The 16,172-nt window shown below is 46.5% G+C and overlaps 1 protein-coding gene across 2 annotated transcripts in view; it reads left to right on the plus strand.

The window, feature by feature from the left end:
* LOC129853018 (PDZ domain-containing protein 2-like) overlaps positions 1 to 16,172 on the plus strand; it is a 185,953-nt gene that overhangs the window by 119,595 nt on the left and 50,186 nt on the right. For both annotated transcript variants that reach the window (XM_055918648.1, XM_055918649.1), the window contains exons 5-7: positions 7,913 to 8,058; positions 9,864 to 9,996; positions 11,135 to 11,281. In XM_055918648.1, coding sequence (XP_055774623.1) covers positions 7,913 to 8,058; positions 9,864 to 9,996; positions 11,135 to 11,281 — 426 coding nt within the window. The remainder of the gene's footprint in view (positions 1 to 7,912; positions 8,059 to 9,863; positions 9,997 to 11,134; positions 11,282 to 16,172) is intronic.

The raw sequence follows: 16,172 nt of genomic DNA on the forward strand, positions 1-16,172 counted from the left end.
ACTGACCCTGTATATAGTATGGTATTTACCAGACCCTGTATATAGTATGGTATTTAACTGACCCTGTATATAGTATGGTACTAACTGACCCTGTATTAAAGTATGGTAATTAACTGACCCTGTATATAGTATGGTGCTAACTGACCCTGTATATAGTATGGTAATAACTGACCCTGTATATAGTATGGTATTAACTGACCCTGTATATAGTATGGTACTAACTGACTCTGTATATAGTATGGTATTAACTGACCCTGTATATAGTATGGTATTGACTGACCCTGTATATAGTATGGTACTAACTGACTCTGTATATAGTATGGTATTAACTGACTCTGTATATAGTATGGTATTAACCTGACCCTGTATATAGTATGGTATTAACTGACCCTGTATATAGTATGGTATTAACTGACCCTGTATATAGTATGGTATTAACTGACCCTGTATATAGTATGGTATTGACTGACCCTGTATATAGTATGGTACTAACTGACTCTGTATATAGTATGGTATTAACTGACCCTGTATATAGTATGGTATTAACTGACCCTGTATATAGTATGGTATTAACTGACCCTGTATATAGTATGGTATTGACTGACCCTGTATATAGTATGGTATTAACTGACCCTGTATATAGTATGGTACTAACTGACTCTGTATATAGTATGGTATTAACTGACCCTGTATATAGTATGGTACTAACTGACTCTGTATATAGTATGGTATTAACTGACTCTGTATATAGTATGGTATTGCCTACACAACACTGCCCCAACAGCAGTTAATAAGGAATGATACGGCGCATTAGAATGTTGATGTGGCGCTGGAGTACCTTAATGTCAGGGCGCTCTACAAGTAACGACTCTGCGCTACACTCCCGTAGGGTATAAATCAGCATGTAGCCAATCAGAAGGGGGTTAGGCTGCATTGAGGCCCTGACAGGCCTGACTAGTTTAGAGATTGAAGACAAGGCTGGGTCACTTCCAGACATCAATGAGACCAAACTGAGGAGACAAACAGTAGTAGTGAATGACGTGAGACATTCTGTTGTTCACAGAGTCCCGTCTTCCTTCTGAATGGGGATGACATTAGCTGCATGTTGAGGTAGCTTTTTCTTCAGAAATACTGTAATCCTGCCAACAAACTCTCCCGTGTACACCCATGAGTCATCCACAGTGACTAACCTCACCACAGAACCACAGAGAAAGTGGATCAATGCTAAGCAAATACACACAACAGCACGCTACTGTAAATTCTAACTGCTGTTAACTCTAACTACTGTTAACTCTGACTACTGTTAACTCTGACTACTGTTAACTCTGACTACTGTTAAACTGTTAACTCTGACTACTGTTAACTCTGACTACTGTTAACTCTGACTACTGTTAACTCTGACTGCTGTTAACTCTGACTACTGTTAACTCTGACTGCTGTTAACTCTGACTACTGTTAACTCTGACTGCTGTTAACTCTGACTGCTGTTAACTCTGACTGCTGTTAACTCTGACTGCTGTTAACTCTGACTGCTGTTAACTCTGACTACTGTTAACTCTGACTACTGTTAACTCTGACTACTGTTAACTCTGACTACTGTTAACTCTGACTGCTGTTAACTCTGACTGCTGTTAAACTGTTAACTCTGACTACTGTTAACTCTGACTACTGTTAAACTGTTAACTCTGACTACTGTTAACTCTGACTACTGTTAAACTGTTAACTCTGACTACTGTTAACTCTGACTACTGTTAAACTGTTAAATCTGACTACTGTTAACTCTGACTACTGTTAAACTGTTAAATCTGACTACTGTTAACTCTGACTACTGTTAACTCTGACTACTGTTAACTCTGACTACTGTTAAACTGTTAACTCTGACTACTGTTAACTCTAACTACTGTTAAACTGTTAACTCTAACTACTGAAACCTCTACTTCTACGTCAAAAATATTACAACAAAAGCTCTATAGTGAATACTACAGTAATGTATGCAAAAACACTACACTATATACTACAGTTTTCTTTTACCACACTATTTATACTATATACTATAGTTCATTGTAAATACAGTAAACTACAGTAAAGTCTAAAAAAAAACCACTACATTATATACTACAGTTTTCTTTTACCACAGTATTTATACTATATACTATAGTTCACTGTAAATACAGTAAACCACAGTAAAGTCTCCAAAAAAATACTACAGTAAACACTATAATATTCCCACCATAGTACACACTATAGTATATGTTCATGTGGGATACACCCGAAAGCCTTGTATACAAGATAAGTGTTTCTGCTTGATTCAGCCTGTCTTGTGTTCTATACGACTGTCTGAGGAGTTCAAGGGAGCTGGGAAGTGTGTTAAAAAGGGAAAAGTAATACAGCGTGGGAACTCGCAGAGATGTGACTGACTGTGACATGTCAGAGGGCCGTGTTGAATGTCAGCTACGCGATGGCACTGCGGCTCCGCCCAGTCAGACGGTCTGTTGGTTTTGGTCTTTGTCTCTAAAAAAAATTATTAAGAGAGTTGCACACTCTGTGTCTCCTTCTTGTTGCTACGTTTCAGGCTGACGAGAATTTCATCAGGGTGAGTTGTTCTGTCTCTCTCACTGTCAGCTCAATACCATAACATGACTAATGGCTGTAGTTGGGGTCAGGCTCTTCCACCGTTGGTCTAAAAGCCAGTCAGGAATAGGAGAGGACTTGCCGTTTTGATGTTGTTTGAATTAAAGTGTGGGGTTCAACAGCTAGTACTAAAAGAGAGAGGAGAGGACTAACCTTTGGGTTAGCGTTGGGAGAGGACTAACCGTTGGGTTAGGGTTGGGAGAGGACTAACCGTTGGGTTAGGGTTGGGAGAGGACTAACCGTTGGGTTAGGGTTGGGAGAGGACTAACCGTTGGGTTAGCGTTGGGAGAGGACTAACCGTTGGGTTAGGGTTGGGAGAGGACTAACCATTGGGTTAGGGTTGGGAGAGGACTAACCGTTGGGTTAGCGTTGGGAGAGGACTAACCGTTGGGTTAGGGTTGGGAGAGGACTAACCATTGGGTTAGGGTTGGGAGAGGACTAACCGTTGGGTTAGGGTTGGGAGAGGACTAACTGTTGGGTGAGGGTTGGGAGAGGCGAGGACTAACCGTTGGGTTAGGGTTGGGAGAGGACTAACCGTTGGGTTAGGGTTGGGAGAGGACTAACCATTGGGTTAGGGTTGGGAGAGGAGAGGACTAACCATTGGGTTAGGGTTGGGAGAGGACTAACCATTGGGTTAGGGTTGGGAGAGGAGAGGACTAACCATTGGGTTAGGGTTGGGAGAGGAGAGGACTAACTGTTGGGTTAGGGTTGGGAGAGGACTAATCATTGGGTTAGGGTTGGGAGAGGAGAGGACTAACCGTTGTGTTAGGGTTTGGAGAGGACTAACCGTTGTGTTAGGGTTTGGAGAGGACTAACCATTGGGTTAGGGTTGGGAGAGGAGAGGACTAACCTTTGGGTTAGCGTTGGGAGAGGACTAACCGTTGGGTTAGGGTTGGGAGAGGACTAACCGTTGGGTGAGGGTTGGGAGAGGAGAGGACTAACCATTGGGTGAGGGTTGGGAGAGGAGAGGACTAACCGTTGGGTTAGGGTTGGGAGAGGACTAACCGTTGGGTTACGGTTGGGAGAGGAGAGGACTAACCGTTGGGTGAGGGTTGGGAGCGGACTAACCGTTGGGTTAGGGTTGGGAGAGGAGAGGACTAACCGTTGGGTTAGGGTTGGGAGAGGACTAACCGTTGGGTTAGGGTTGGGAGAGGAGAGGACTAACCGTTGGGTGAGGGTTGGGAGCGGACTAACCGTTGGGTTAGGGTTGGGAGAGGAGAGGACTAACCGTTGGGTTGAGAGAGGAGAGGACTAACCGTTGGGTTGGGAGAGGAGAGGACTAACTGTTGGGTTGGGAGAGGAGAGGACTAACTGTTGGGTTAGGGTTTGGAGAGGAGAGGACTAATCGTTGGGTTAGGGTTGGGAGAGGAGATGACTAACCGTTGGGTTAGGGTTGGGAGAGGAGAGGACTAACCTTTGGGTTAGCGTTGGGAGCGGACTAACCGTTGGGTTAGGGTTGGGAGAGGAGAGGACTAACCGTTGGGTTAGGGTTGGGAGAGGACTAACCGTTGGGTTAGGGTTGGGAGAGGACTAACCGTTGGGTTAGGGTTGGGAGAGGACTAACCGTTGGGTTAGGGTTGGGAGAGGAGAGGACTAACCGTTGGGTGAGGGTTGGGAGCGGACTAACCGTTGGGTTAGGGTTGGGAGAGGAGAGGACTAACCATTGGGTTAGGGTTGGGAGAGGAGAGGACTAACCGTTGGGTTAGGGTTGGGAGAGGACTAACCGTTGGGTTAGGGTTGGGAGAGGAGAGGACTAACCGTTGGGTTAGGGTTGGGAGAGGACTAACCGTTGGGTTAGGGTTGGGAGAGGAGAGGACTAACCATTGGGTTAGGGTTGGGAGAGGAGAGGACTAACCGTTGGGTTAGGGTTGGGAGAGGAGAGGACTAACCGTTGGGTTAGGGTTGGGAGAGGAGAGGACTAGCCGTTGGGTTAGGGTTGGGAGAGGAGAGGAGAGGACTTGCCTTGGATTAGGGTTAGGGTTGGGAGAGGAGAGGACTAGCTGTTGGATAAAGGTTAGGGTTGGGGTTGGGAGAGGAGAGGACTAGCCGTTGGGTTGGGGTTGGGAGAGGAGAGGACTAATTGTTGAATAAGGGTTAGGGTTGGGAGGTGAAAGGAAAGGAAAGGGACTAGCCCAGACAAGTGTGTCCTTGACTGACTCACTGTCCTCAGGCAGTTCCCTACCTACCTGTCATCACTCACAACACACAACATCTTCAAACAGGACAGGACACGACAGTGGCTTGGTAATACTCACGCTCTCAGAGTGTCTGTTTGTGTCTTACTCACTACTCACACACTCAGGGGTCTTCTCGCTACTAAACTTTACTAGACTGTTGTTTGTGTTTCTCAGTAAAACAGTAAAAGTGTATCTACAACGGGTTTTAATCTTTCTTAGTGTCCAACAAGCTTTCTTAGTGTCCAACAAGCTTTCTTAGTGTCCAACAAGCTTTCTCTACCCTTAACCTTGTTCTGAACACCTCCAAAACAAAAGGTCATGTGGTTTGGTAAGAAGAATGCCCCTCTCCCCACAGGTGTGATTACTACCTCTGAGGGTTTAGAGCTTGAGGTAGTCACCTCATACAAGTCCTTGGGAGTATGGCTAGACGGTACACTGTCCTTCTCTCAGCACATATCAAAGCTGCAGGCTAAAGTTAAAGCTAGACTTGGTTTCCTCTATTGTAATCACTCCTCTTTCAACCCAGCTGCCAAATTAACCCTGATTCAGATGACCATCCTACCCATGCTAGATTACGAAGACGTAATTTATAGATCGGCAGGTAAGGGTGCTCTCGAGCAGCTAGATGTTCTTTACCATTCGGCCATCAGATTTGCCACCAATGCTCCTTATAGGACACATCACTGCACTCTATACTCCTCTGTAAACTAGTCATCTCTGTATACTGTACCTGTCACAAGACCCACTGGTTGATGCTCATTTATAAAAACCCTCTTCGGCCTCACATATCTGAGATACCATCCTCTACATACAACACCCGTTCTGCCAGTCACATTGACGGTTAAATAGCATACATTAAGAACACCTTCCTAATAATGAGTTGCACCCCCCCCCACCCCCCCCTTCCCTCAGAACTGCCTCAATTCGTCGGGGCATGGGACTCTACAAGGTGTCAAAAGCGTTCCACAGGGATGCTGGCCCCATGTTGACTCCAATGCTTCCCACAGTTGTGTCAAGTTGGCTGGATGTCCTTTGGGTGGTGGACCAGTCTTGATACCCACGGGAAACTGTTGAGCGTGAAAAATCCCAGCAGCGTTGCAGTTCAAGAACAAGCCGGTCCGCCTGACACCTACTACCGTACCCCGTTCAAAGGCACTAAATCTTTTGTCTTGCCCGTTCACCCTCTGAATGACACACATACACAATCCATGTCTCAATTGTCTCAAGCCTTAAAAAAATCCTTCATTAACCTGCCTCCTCTCCTTCATCTACACTGATTTGAAGTGGATTTAACAAGTGACATCAATAAGGGATCATAGCTTTCCCCTGGATTCACCTGGTCAGTCTGTCATGGAAAGGGCAGGTGTTCCAAATGTTTTGTACACTCGATGTACACCGACCTGTCATTGTAGCTAATGGTGTGTACTTGGTGTGGTATATTCCAACAAATCTCTACCGTAGGGGTAATTCCATGGTAATCACCCCTGGTGCCATCATTCTGTTACATTTACATTACATTTAAGTCATTTAGCAGACGCTCTTATCCAGAGCGACTTACAAATTGGAAAGTTCATACATATTCATCCTGGTCCCCCCGTGGGGAATGAACCCACAACCCTGGCGTTGCAAGCGCCATGCTCTACCAACTGAGCCACACGGCAGTGTTACCACACTGCCTCTGCATTGTTCTTCTAGTACAATTTTCTGTGGAAATTGTTAAGTCTTCCTTGTGTTTAGAGTTTGTTTAATTTAGCAATCATTGCGCTTTTTGTTTGGCTTATGTTATCTAATGTGTAAAATCTAATCTAACACTCCCAACGTCTCCAGCAGCACATCTAATCTAACACTCCCAACGTCTCCAGCAGCACATCTTATCTAACACTCCCAACATCTCCAGCAGCACATCTAATCTAACACTCCCGACGTCTCCAGCAGCACATCTAATCTAACACTCCCGACGTCTCCAGCAGCACATCTAATCTAACACTCCCGACGTCTCCAGCAGCACATCTAATCTAACACTCCCAACGTCTCCAGCAGCACATCTAATCTAACACTCCCGACGTCTCCAGCAGCACATCTAATCTAACACTCCCGACATCTCCAGCAGCACATCTAATCTAACACTCCCGACGTCTCCAGCAGCACATCTAATCTAACACTCCCGACGTCTCCAGCAGCACATCTAATCTAACACTCCCAACGTCTCCAGCAGCACATCTAATCTAACACTCCCAACGTCTCCAGCAGCACATCTTATCTAACACTCCCAACATCTCCAGCAGCACATCTTATCTAACACTCCCAACATCTCCAGCAGCACATCTAATCTAACACTCCCGACGTCTCCAGCAGCACATCTAATCCAACACTCCCAACGTCTCCAGCAGCACATCTAATCTAACACTCCCAACATCTCCAGCAGCACATGCACTAACTGGTTCACCACTATCTAACTTGGTAATCATAAATAATAAGAATCTACTTGAGCTAGAAACATGGAGACCGGAAGAGACTGAATTCCACTATCTAAACCACTTTCTTGTGTTCTTGTGATATGGAGAGCTTTGGTCTGTATCAGGTTGTATCTGCAAAACTATGTTTCTGAGAGAATTGCCTTTAAAGTTCCCGAACCGTCATTGGTTTGAATGGTGTCTGAGAATCCCTCATTGGTTTGAATGGTGTCTGAGCCCTCATTGGTTTGAATGGTGTCTGAGCCCTCATTGGTTTGAATGGTGTCTGATCCCTCATTGGTTTGAATGGTGTCTGATCCCTCATCGGTTTGAATGGTGTCTGATCCCTCATCGGTTTGAATGGTGTCTGAACCCTTATTGGTTTGAATGGTGTCTGATCCCTCATTGGTTTGAATGGTGTCTGATCCCTCATCGGTTTGAATGGTGTCTGAGCCCTCATTTGGTTTGAATGGTGTCTGAGCCCTCATTGGTTTGAATGGTGTCTGAGCCCTCATTGGTTTGAATGGTGTCTGAGCCCTCATTGGTTTGAATGGTGTCTGATCCCTCATTGGTTTGAATGGTGTCTGATCCCTCATTGGTTTGAATGGTGTCTGACCGGTCATTGGTTTGAATGGTGTCTGTCTCCTACAGCCCAGAGAGGGGAGTCGACTCTGGAAGATGCACATGGTGAAAGGTCAGGAGGGGCTGGGGATCCAGATTACGGGAGGACGAGGGTCCAAGCGCTCCCAGCACGGCATCATCGTAGCGCACGTAGAGGAGGGCGGCGCCACACAGAGGTAAGACACACACACACACACACACACACACACATACAGGCATACACACATACAGTACACACACATGCAGGCACACTAAACACACACACCCTTGTAGTAGCAAAAGGACACAGTGTATATAAACATAAGTACCACCACACGTGGATATGTACCCGTGTGTGTGTCTGTCCGAGTGTGTCTGTCCGTGTGGGTGTGTGTTCTTGTGTGTCCGTGTGTGTCTGTGTGTGACCACGCCCACTTTAGGGACACACAGCTGGTCTGCTGTGTGAATAGGGAGGATATCACTTTAGGGACCTACAGCTGGTCTGCTGTGTGAATAGGGAGGATATCACTTTAGGGACCTACAGCTGGTCTGCTGTGTGAATAGGGAGGATATCACTTTAGGGACACACAGCTGGTCTGCTGTGTGAATAGGGAGAATATCACTTTAGGGACCCACAGCTGGTCTGCTGTGTGAATAGGGAGGATATCACTTTAGGGACCTACAGCTGGTCTGCTGTGTGAATAGGGAGGATATCACTTTAGGGACCCACAGCTGGTCTGCTGTGTGAATAGGGAGGATATCACTTTAGGGACCTACAGCTGGTCTGCTGTGTGAATAGGGAGGATATCACTTTAGGGACACACAGCTGGTCTGCTGTGTGAATAGGGAGAATATCACTTTAGGGACCCACAGCTGGTCTGCTGTGTGAATAGGGAGGATATCACTTTAGGGACCTACAGCTGGTCTGCTGTGTGAATAGGGAGGATATCACTTTAGGGACACACAGCTGGTCTTCTGTGTGAATAGGGAGGATATCACTTTAGGGACACACAGCTGGTCTGCTGTGTGAATAGGGAGGATATACAGCTGGTCTGCTGTGTGAATAGGGAGAATATCACTTTAGGGACCCACAGCTGGTCTGCTGTGTGAATAGGGAGGATATCACTTTAGGGATACACAGCTGGTCTGCTGTGTGAATAGGGAGGATATCACTTTAGGGACACACAGCTGGTCTGCTGTGTGAATAGGGAGGATATCACTTTAGGGATACACAGCTGGTCTGCTGTGTGAATAGGGAGGATATCACTTTAGGGACCCACAGCTGGTCTGCTGTGTGAATAGGGAGGATATCACTTTAGGGATACACAGCTGGTCTGCTGTGTGAATAGGGAGGATATCACTTTAGGGACACACAGCTGGTCTGCTGTGTGAATAGGGAGGATATCACTTTAGGGATACACAGCTGGTCTGCTGTGTGAATAGGGAGGATATCACTTTAGGGACACACAGCTGGTCTGCTGTGTGAATAGGGAGGATATACAGCTGGTCTGCTGTGTGAATAGGGAGAATATCAAAGCAAGTTGTAATATATTAGACTTGAAGTGTTCAAGAGGTTGATGTTTATGAGTAAATATCTTTCCGAAGGAGGTCATTCCATCAGTCAGTTATACACACAGTCACTATTTGAGTTCAACCCGGCAGCGTTAGCAGCCTGCATCCCAGTTTCTGAAGCTAAGCAGGGTTGGTCCTGGTCGGTCCCTGGATGGGAGACCAGATGCTGCTGGGTAGCGGTGCTGGAGGGCCAATAGCGAACACATCAATCCACCTTTTGTTTTGTATGTTTAACTGCTTTTGTAAATGTAATGATTTGTGGATTCGATGAAAGTATAAAAATATATAAGCGTGTGTCTGTGTGTGTGTGTGTTTGTGTGTGTGTCTATGTGTGTGTGTGTCTATGTGCGTTTGTGTGAGTGTGTGTGTGTGTGTGTGTCTATGTGTCTGTGTGTGTGTGTGTGTGTCAATGTGTGTGTGTGTGTGTTAGGGACGGGCGCCTGAAGGCTGGTGATGAGCTGTTGATGATCAACGGTCAGTCTCTGGTTGGTCTGTCTCATTCGGAGGCTGTAGCAGTCCTCCGCTCCTCCGCTGGACTGGTACAACTGGTGGTTGCTAGCAGGGTGAGTAGGACACAATCACAGCTATGTCTTATTATACTCGGTGAGTAGGACACAATCACAGCTGTGTCTTATTATACTCGGTGAGTAGGACACAATCACGGCTATGTCTTATTATACTCGGTGAGTAGGACACAATCACAGCTATGTCTTATTATACTCGGTGAGTAGGACATAATCACAGCTATGTCTTATTATACTCGGTGAGTAGGACACAATCACATCTATGTCTTATTATACTCGGTGAGTAGGACACAATCACAGCTATGTCTTATTATACTCGGTGAGTAGGACACAATCACAGCTATGTCTTATTATACTCTGTGAGTAGGACACAATCACAGCTATGTCTTATTATACTCAGTGAGTAGGACACAATCACAGCTATGTCTTATTATACTCGGTGAGTAGGACACAATCACATCTATGTCTTATTATACTCGGTGAGTAGGACACAATCACAGCTATGTCTTATTATACTCAGTGAGTAGGACACAATCACAGCTATGTCTTATTATACTCAGTGAGTAGGACATAATCACAGCTATGTCTTATTATACTCAGTGAGTAGGACACAATCACATCTATGTCTTATTATACTCGGTGAGTAGGACATAATCACAGCTATGTCTTATTATACTCAGTGAGTAGGACACAATCACATCTATGTCTTATTATACTCGGTGAGTAGGACACAATCACATCTATGTCTTATTATACTCGGTGAGTAGGACACAATCACAGCTATGTCTTATTATACTCGGTGAGTAGGACACAATCACAGCTATGTCTTATTATACTCGGTGAGTAGGACACAATCACAGCTATGTCTTATTATACTCGGTGAGTAGGACATAATCACAGCTATGTCTTATTATACTCGGTGAGTAGGACACAATCACAGCTATGTCTTATTATACTCGGTGAGTAGGACACAATCACAGCTGTGTCTTATTATACTTGGTGGCTAGAGGTGGACAGGGGTGGCTAGGGGTGGCTAGAGGTGGACAGGGGTGGCTAGAGGTGGACAGGGGTGGCTAAAGGTGGACACACACACACACACACACACACACACACACACCATTCTCCATCCACACTCCATCTCACGCCTCTCCACTGTTCTCTCTTCTGGTTCTTCCAGGAGGAGTCGGAGGTGGATTTCCACCGTTATCCGCCCACCAGCCTGCCAGACCTGGTCAGTACCTCCTCTTCTCCTTCTCCTAGCAACAACACGGAACCTCGTCACGGCCCGCCCTCCAGCAGCCTGAGCCTCTCTCTGCCCACTACGGTATGTGTGTCTGGCCAGAAGTCTCTCTGCCCACTACGGTATGTGTGTCTGGCCAGAAGTCTCTCTGCCCACTACGGTATGTGTGTCTGGCCAGAAGTCTCTCTGCCCACTACGTTATGTGTGTCTGGCCAGAAGTCTCTCTGCCCACTACGGTATGTGTGTCTGGCCAGAAGTCTGTTTTGTTAGCCCTGCTGCTGTCCAAGCGTTCACCCCGGTGTCTCCATTTCACGCCAACTGAAGCCAACAGACAAATGGGACAACCGTTGGATGTGTGCGAGGGCACTGGGCTGGAGCATAGGGTATCTGTGTGTCTGTACTGGGTGTCTGTACTGGGCTGGAGCATAGGGTATCTGTGTGTCTGTACTGGGTGTCTGTACTGGGCTGGAGCATAGGGTATCTGTGTGTCTGTACTGGGTGTCTGTACTGGGCTGGAGCATAGGGTATCTGTGTGTCTGTACTGGGTGTCTGTACTGGGCTGGAGCATAGGGTATCTGTGTGTCTGTACTGGGTGTGTACTGGGCTGGAGCATAGGGTATCTGTGTGTCTGTACTGGGTGTCTGTACTGGGCTGGAGCATAGGGTATCTGTGTGTCTGTACTGGGTGTCTGTACTGGGCTGGAGCATAGGGTATCTGTGTGTCTGTACTGGGTGTCTGTACTGGGCTGGAGCATAGGGTATCTGTGTGTCTGTACTGGGTGTCTGTACTGGGCTGGAGCATAGGGTATCTGTGTGTCTGTACTGGGTGTGTACTGGGCTGGAGCATAGGGTATCTGTGTGTCTGTACTGGGTGTGTGTACTGGGCTGGAGCATAGGGTATCTGTGTGTCTATACTGGGTGTCTGTACTGGGCTGGAGCATAGGGTATCTGTGTGTCTGTACTGGGTGTGTGTACTGGGTGTCTGTACTGGGTGTCTGCACTGGGCTGGAGCATAGGGTGTCTGTGTGTCTGTACTGGGTGTGTAATGGGCTGGAGCATAGGGTATCTGTGTGTCTGTACTGGGTGTGTACTGGGTGTGTACTGGGTGTGTACTGAGTGTGTACTGAGTGTGTACTGAGTGTGTACTGAGTGTGTACTGAGTGTGTACTGAGTGTGTACTGAGTGTGTACTGAGTGTGTACAGTGTGTGTATAGAGTGTGTGTATAGAGTGTGTGTACAGTGTGTGTGTACAGTGTGTGTGTACAGTGTGTGTGTACTGTGTGTGTGTACTGTGTGTGTGTACTGTGTGTGTGTACTGTGTGTGTGTACTGTGTGTGTGTACTGTGTGTGTGTACTGTGTGTGTGTACCGAGTGTGTGTGCAGGGTGTGTACCGGGTGTGTACCGGGTGTGTACCGGGTGTGTACAGGGTGTGTACAGGGTGTGTACCGGGTGTGTAGTGTGTGTGTACCGGGTGTGTACCGGGTGTGTAGTGTGTGTGTACCGGGTGTGTACCGGGTGTGTAGTGTGTGTGTACCGGGTGTGTACCGGGTGTGTAGTGTGTGTGTACCGGGTGTGTACCGGGTGTGTACCGGGTGTGTTGGTTACAGGGACACTTCTTGGTGAGTGTTGGTCATCTCTACAGTATATGTAGCAGATCTCTACCTGCTGGAGCAACGAACGTCCCGTATCGGTCTTCACACTGTATCTCCTCTTCTTTCTCTATTCTCTCTCGTCTATCATCGGAATCGGCCTTGTCTATCATCGGGATCGGCCTTGTCTATCATCGGGATCAGCCGTGTCTATCATCAGGATCAGCCTTGTCTATCATCGTGATCAGCCTTGTCTATCATCGGGATCGGCCGTGTCTATCATCGGGATCAGCCGTGTCTATCATCGGGATCAGCCGTGTCTATCATCGGGATCAGCCGTGTCTATCATCGGGATCAGCCGTGTCTATCATCGGGATCAGCCGTGTCTATCATCGGGATCAGCCTTGTCTATCATCGGGATCAGCCTTGTCTATCATCGGGATCGGCCTTGTCTATCATCGGGATCAGCCGTGTCTATCTTCAGGATCGGCCGTGTCTATCATCGGGATCAGCCGTGTCTATCATCGGGATCAGCCGTGTCTATCTTCAGGATCGGCCGTGTCTATCATCGGGATCGGCCATGTCTATCTTCAGGATCGGCCTTGTCTATCATCGGGATCAGCCTTGTCTATCTTCAGGATCGGCCGTGTCTATCATCGGGATCAGCCGTGTCTATCATCAGGATCAGCCTTGTCTATCATCGTGATCAGCCTTGTCTATCTTCAGGATCGGCCGTGTCTATCATCGGGATCAGCCGTGTCTATCATCGGGATCAGCCGTGTCTATCATCGGGATCAGCCGTGTCTATCATCGGGATCAGCCTTGTCTATCATCGGGATCGGCCTTGTCTATCATCGGGATCGGCCTTGTCTATCATCGGGATCAGCCGTGTCTATCTTCAGGATCAGCCGTGTCTATCATCGGGATCAGCCGTGTCTATCTTCAGGATCGGCCGTGTCTATCTTCGGGATCGGCCTTGTCTATCTTCAGGATCGGCCGTGTCTATCATCGGGATCAGCCGTGTCTATCATCGGGATCAGCCTTGCCTATCTTCAGGATCGGCCTTGTCTATCATCAGGATCAGCCTTGTCTATCATCGGGATCAGCCTTGTCTATCATCGGGATCAGCCTTGTCTATCATCGGGATCAGCCTCGTATATCATCGGGATCAGCCTTGTCTATCATCGGGTTCAGCTGAGAAAGAATTCATTTTCACCCGCTGTAAGAAGTTAGCTCGCTATCCCCCCCCCCCCCCCCCATGCTGCCCACACTAGTCCCTAAAGCAGTGATGTGGTCACTCTGTGTTAGCTCTGTGCTTTAAACGGGCCAGGGGCCAGGCGCCAGGGGCCAGAGGGCAGGGCTTAACGTGTACTTGTGTGGGCATATATAGCAGGCTGGCTTCAACAGGGTCACCTGTCTGGATTAGTTAAGGAAGGATGGAGCTTCTTCTGAATTGTACAGGACAGACTCTCTCTCTCTCTCTCTCTCTCTCTCTCTCTCTCTCTCTCTCTCTCTCCTTCTCTCTCTCTCTCCTTCTCTCTCTCTCTCTCTCTCTCTCTCTCTCTCTCTCTCTCTCTCTCTCTCTCTCTCTCTCTCTCTCTCTCTCTCTCTCTCTCTACCTATCTCTACCTATCTCTACCTATCTCTCGCTTTCTATCTATCTCTATCTCTATCTATCTCTCGCTTCTCTCTCTATCTATCTCTACCTATCTCTACCTATCTCTCGCTTCTCTCTCTATCTATCTCTACCTATCTCTCGCTTCTCTCTCTATCTATCTCTACCTATCTCTCTCTCTTTCTCGGTCTTCTCTCTTTCGCGCTCCTCCCTCTCTCTCGCTTCTCTCTGTATCTCCCTCTGTCTCTCTCTCTCTCTCTCTCTCTCTCTCTCTCTCTCTCTCTCTCTCTCTCTCTCTCTCTCTCTCTTCCTCCTCTCTCTGTATCTCCCTCTGTCTCTCTCTCTCCTCCTTCTCTCTCTGTCTCTCTCTCCCCACTCTCTGTATCTCTCTAGAGTAGAAATTATGAAAATGACTGTCAGATACTTTTAGATGGCTGGTTAAAGGCCCAATGCAGTCAAAATTCTGTTTTTTCTTGTGTTATATCATATTGTACAACAGCTGATGAAACTAACACTGTAAATGGGTGACACAATTTGATCAGTGTTATTTCCTGATAGTTGCTGTTTGAAAATACAATCTATTTGATCTATTTCTATGTTCTATTATACGATCTATACTGAGTATACAAAACATTAGGAACACCTTCCTAATATGGAGTTTCAATTTGGCTGGACAAGTTGTCTTTTGGGTGGTGGACCATTCTTGATACACACGGGAAATTGTCGAGAGTGAAAAATACACACACCGACACACACACACAAACACTGCACATCTGTGACTGTCACGCCGGCGCCTCTTGGAGATGTAGAAGAGAGAGGGAAAGAAGGTGTTGAGGGGGTTTGTCAAAACCCCCCCAGGCAGTCCATCGTTATGACAACAAGTCAGCCGGGAGAATTCTTCAAACGCTCTGACAGCAACAACTCCCTGATCAACACTTAATCACATCAGTACCATATTAACACCATGAGACACTCTGCACAGGAACTCTGTCAACTCCTTCAACAGACAGACACATTATCACACACATTATGAGACATACTAGCACACACGTTATCAGACCCGTTATTGTACACATTATCACACATTATCACACATGTTATCACACACATTATCAGACACGTATCACACACATTATCAGACCCGTTATTGTACACATTATCACACACATTATCAGACACATTATCACACACGTTATCACGCACATTATCACACACGCTATCAGCCCCGTTATTGTACACATTATCACGCACATTATGAGACATACTATCACACACGTTATCAGACCCGTTATTGTACACATTATCACACATTATCAGACACATTATCACACACGTTATCAAACACATTATCAGACACATTATCACGCACATTATGAGAAATAATATCACACACGTTATTAGACCCGTTATTGTACACATTATCACACACATTATTAGACACATTATCACACACATTATCACACACGTTATGAGATACATTATCACAACCATTATCAAACACATTATCAGACCCGTTATCGTACACATTATCACACACATTATCGGACACATTATCACACACATTATCACAACCATTATCATACACGTTATCGTAATCATTATCACACACATTATCAAACACATTATCACACACAATAGTGCACACATTATCACATCCATTATCCCATACGTTATCACACCCATTATCACATACGTTATCACACACATTATCACATACGTTATCAGACCCGTTATTGTACACATTATCACACACATTATCAGACACATTATC

The sequence above is a fragment of the Salvelinus fontinalis genome, chromosome 4 (assembly GCF_029448725.1).
Source record: "Salvelinus fontinalis isolate EN_2023a chromosome 4, ASM2944872v1, whole genome shotgun sequence".
NCBI lineage: Eukaryota > Metazoa > Chordata > Actinopteri > Salmoniformes > Salmonidae > Salvelinus > Salvelinus fontinalis.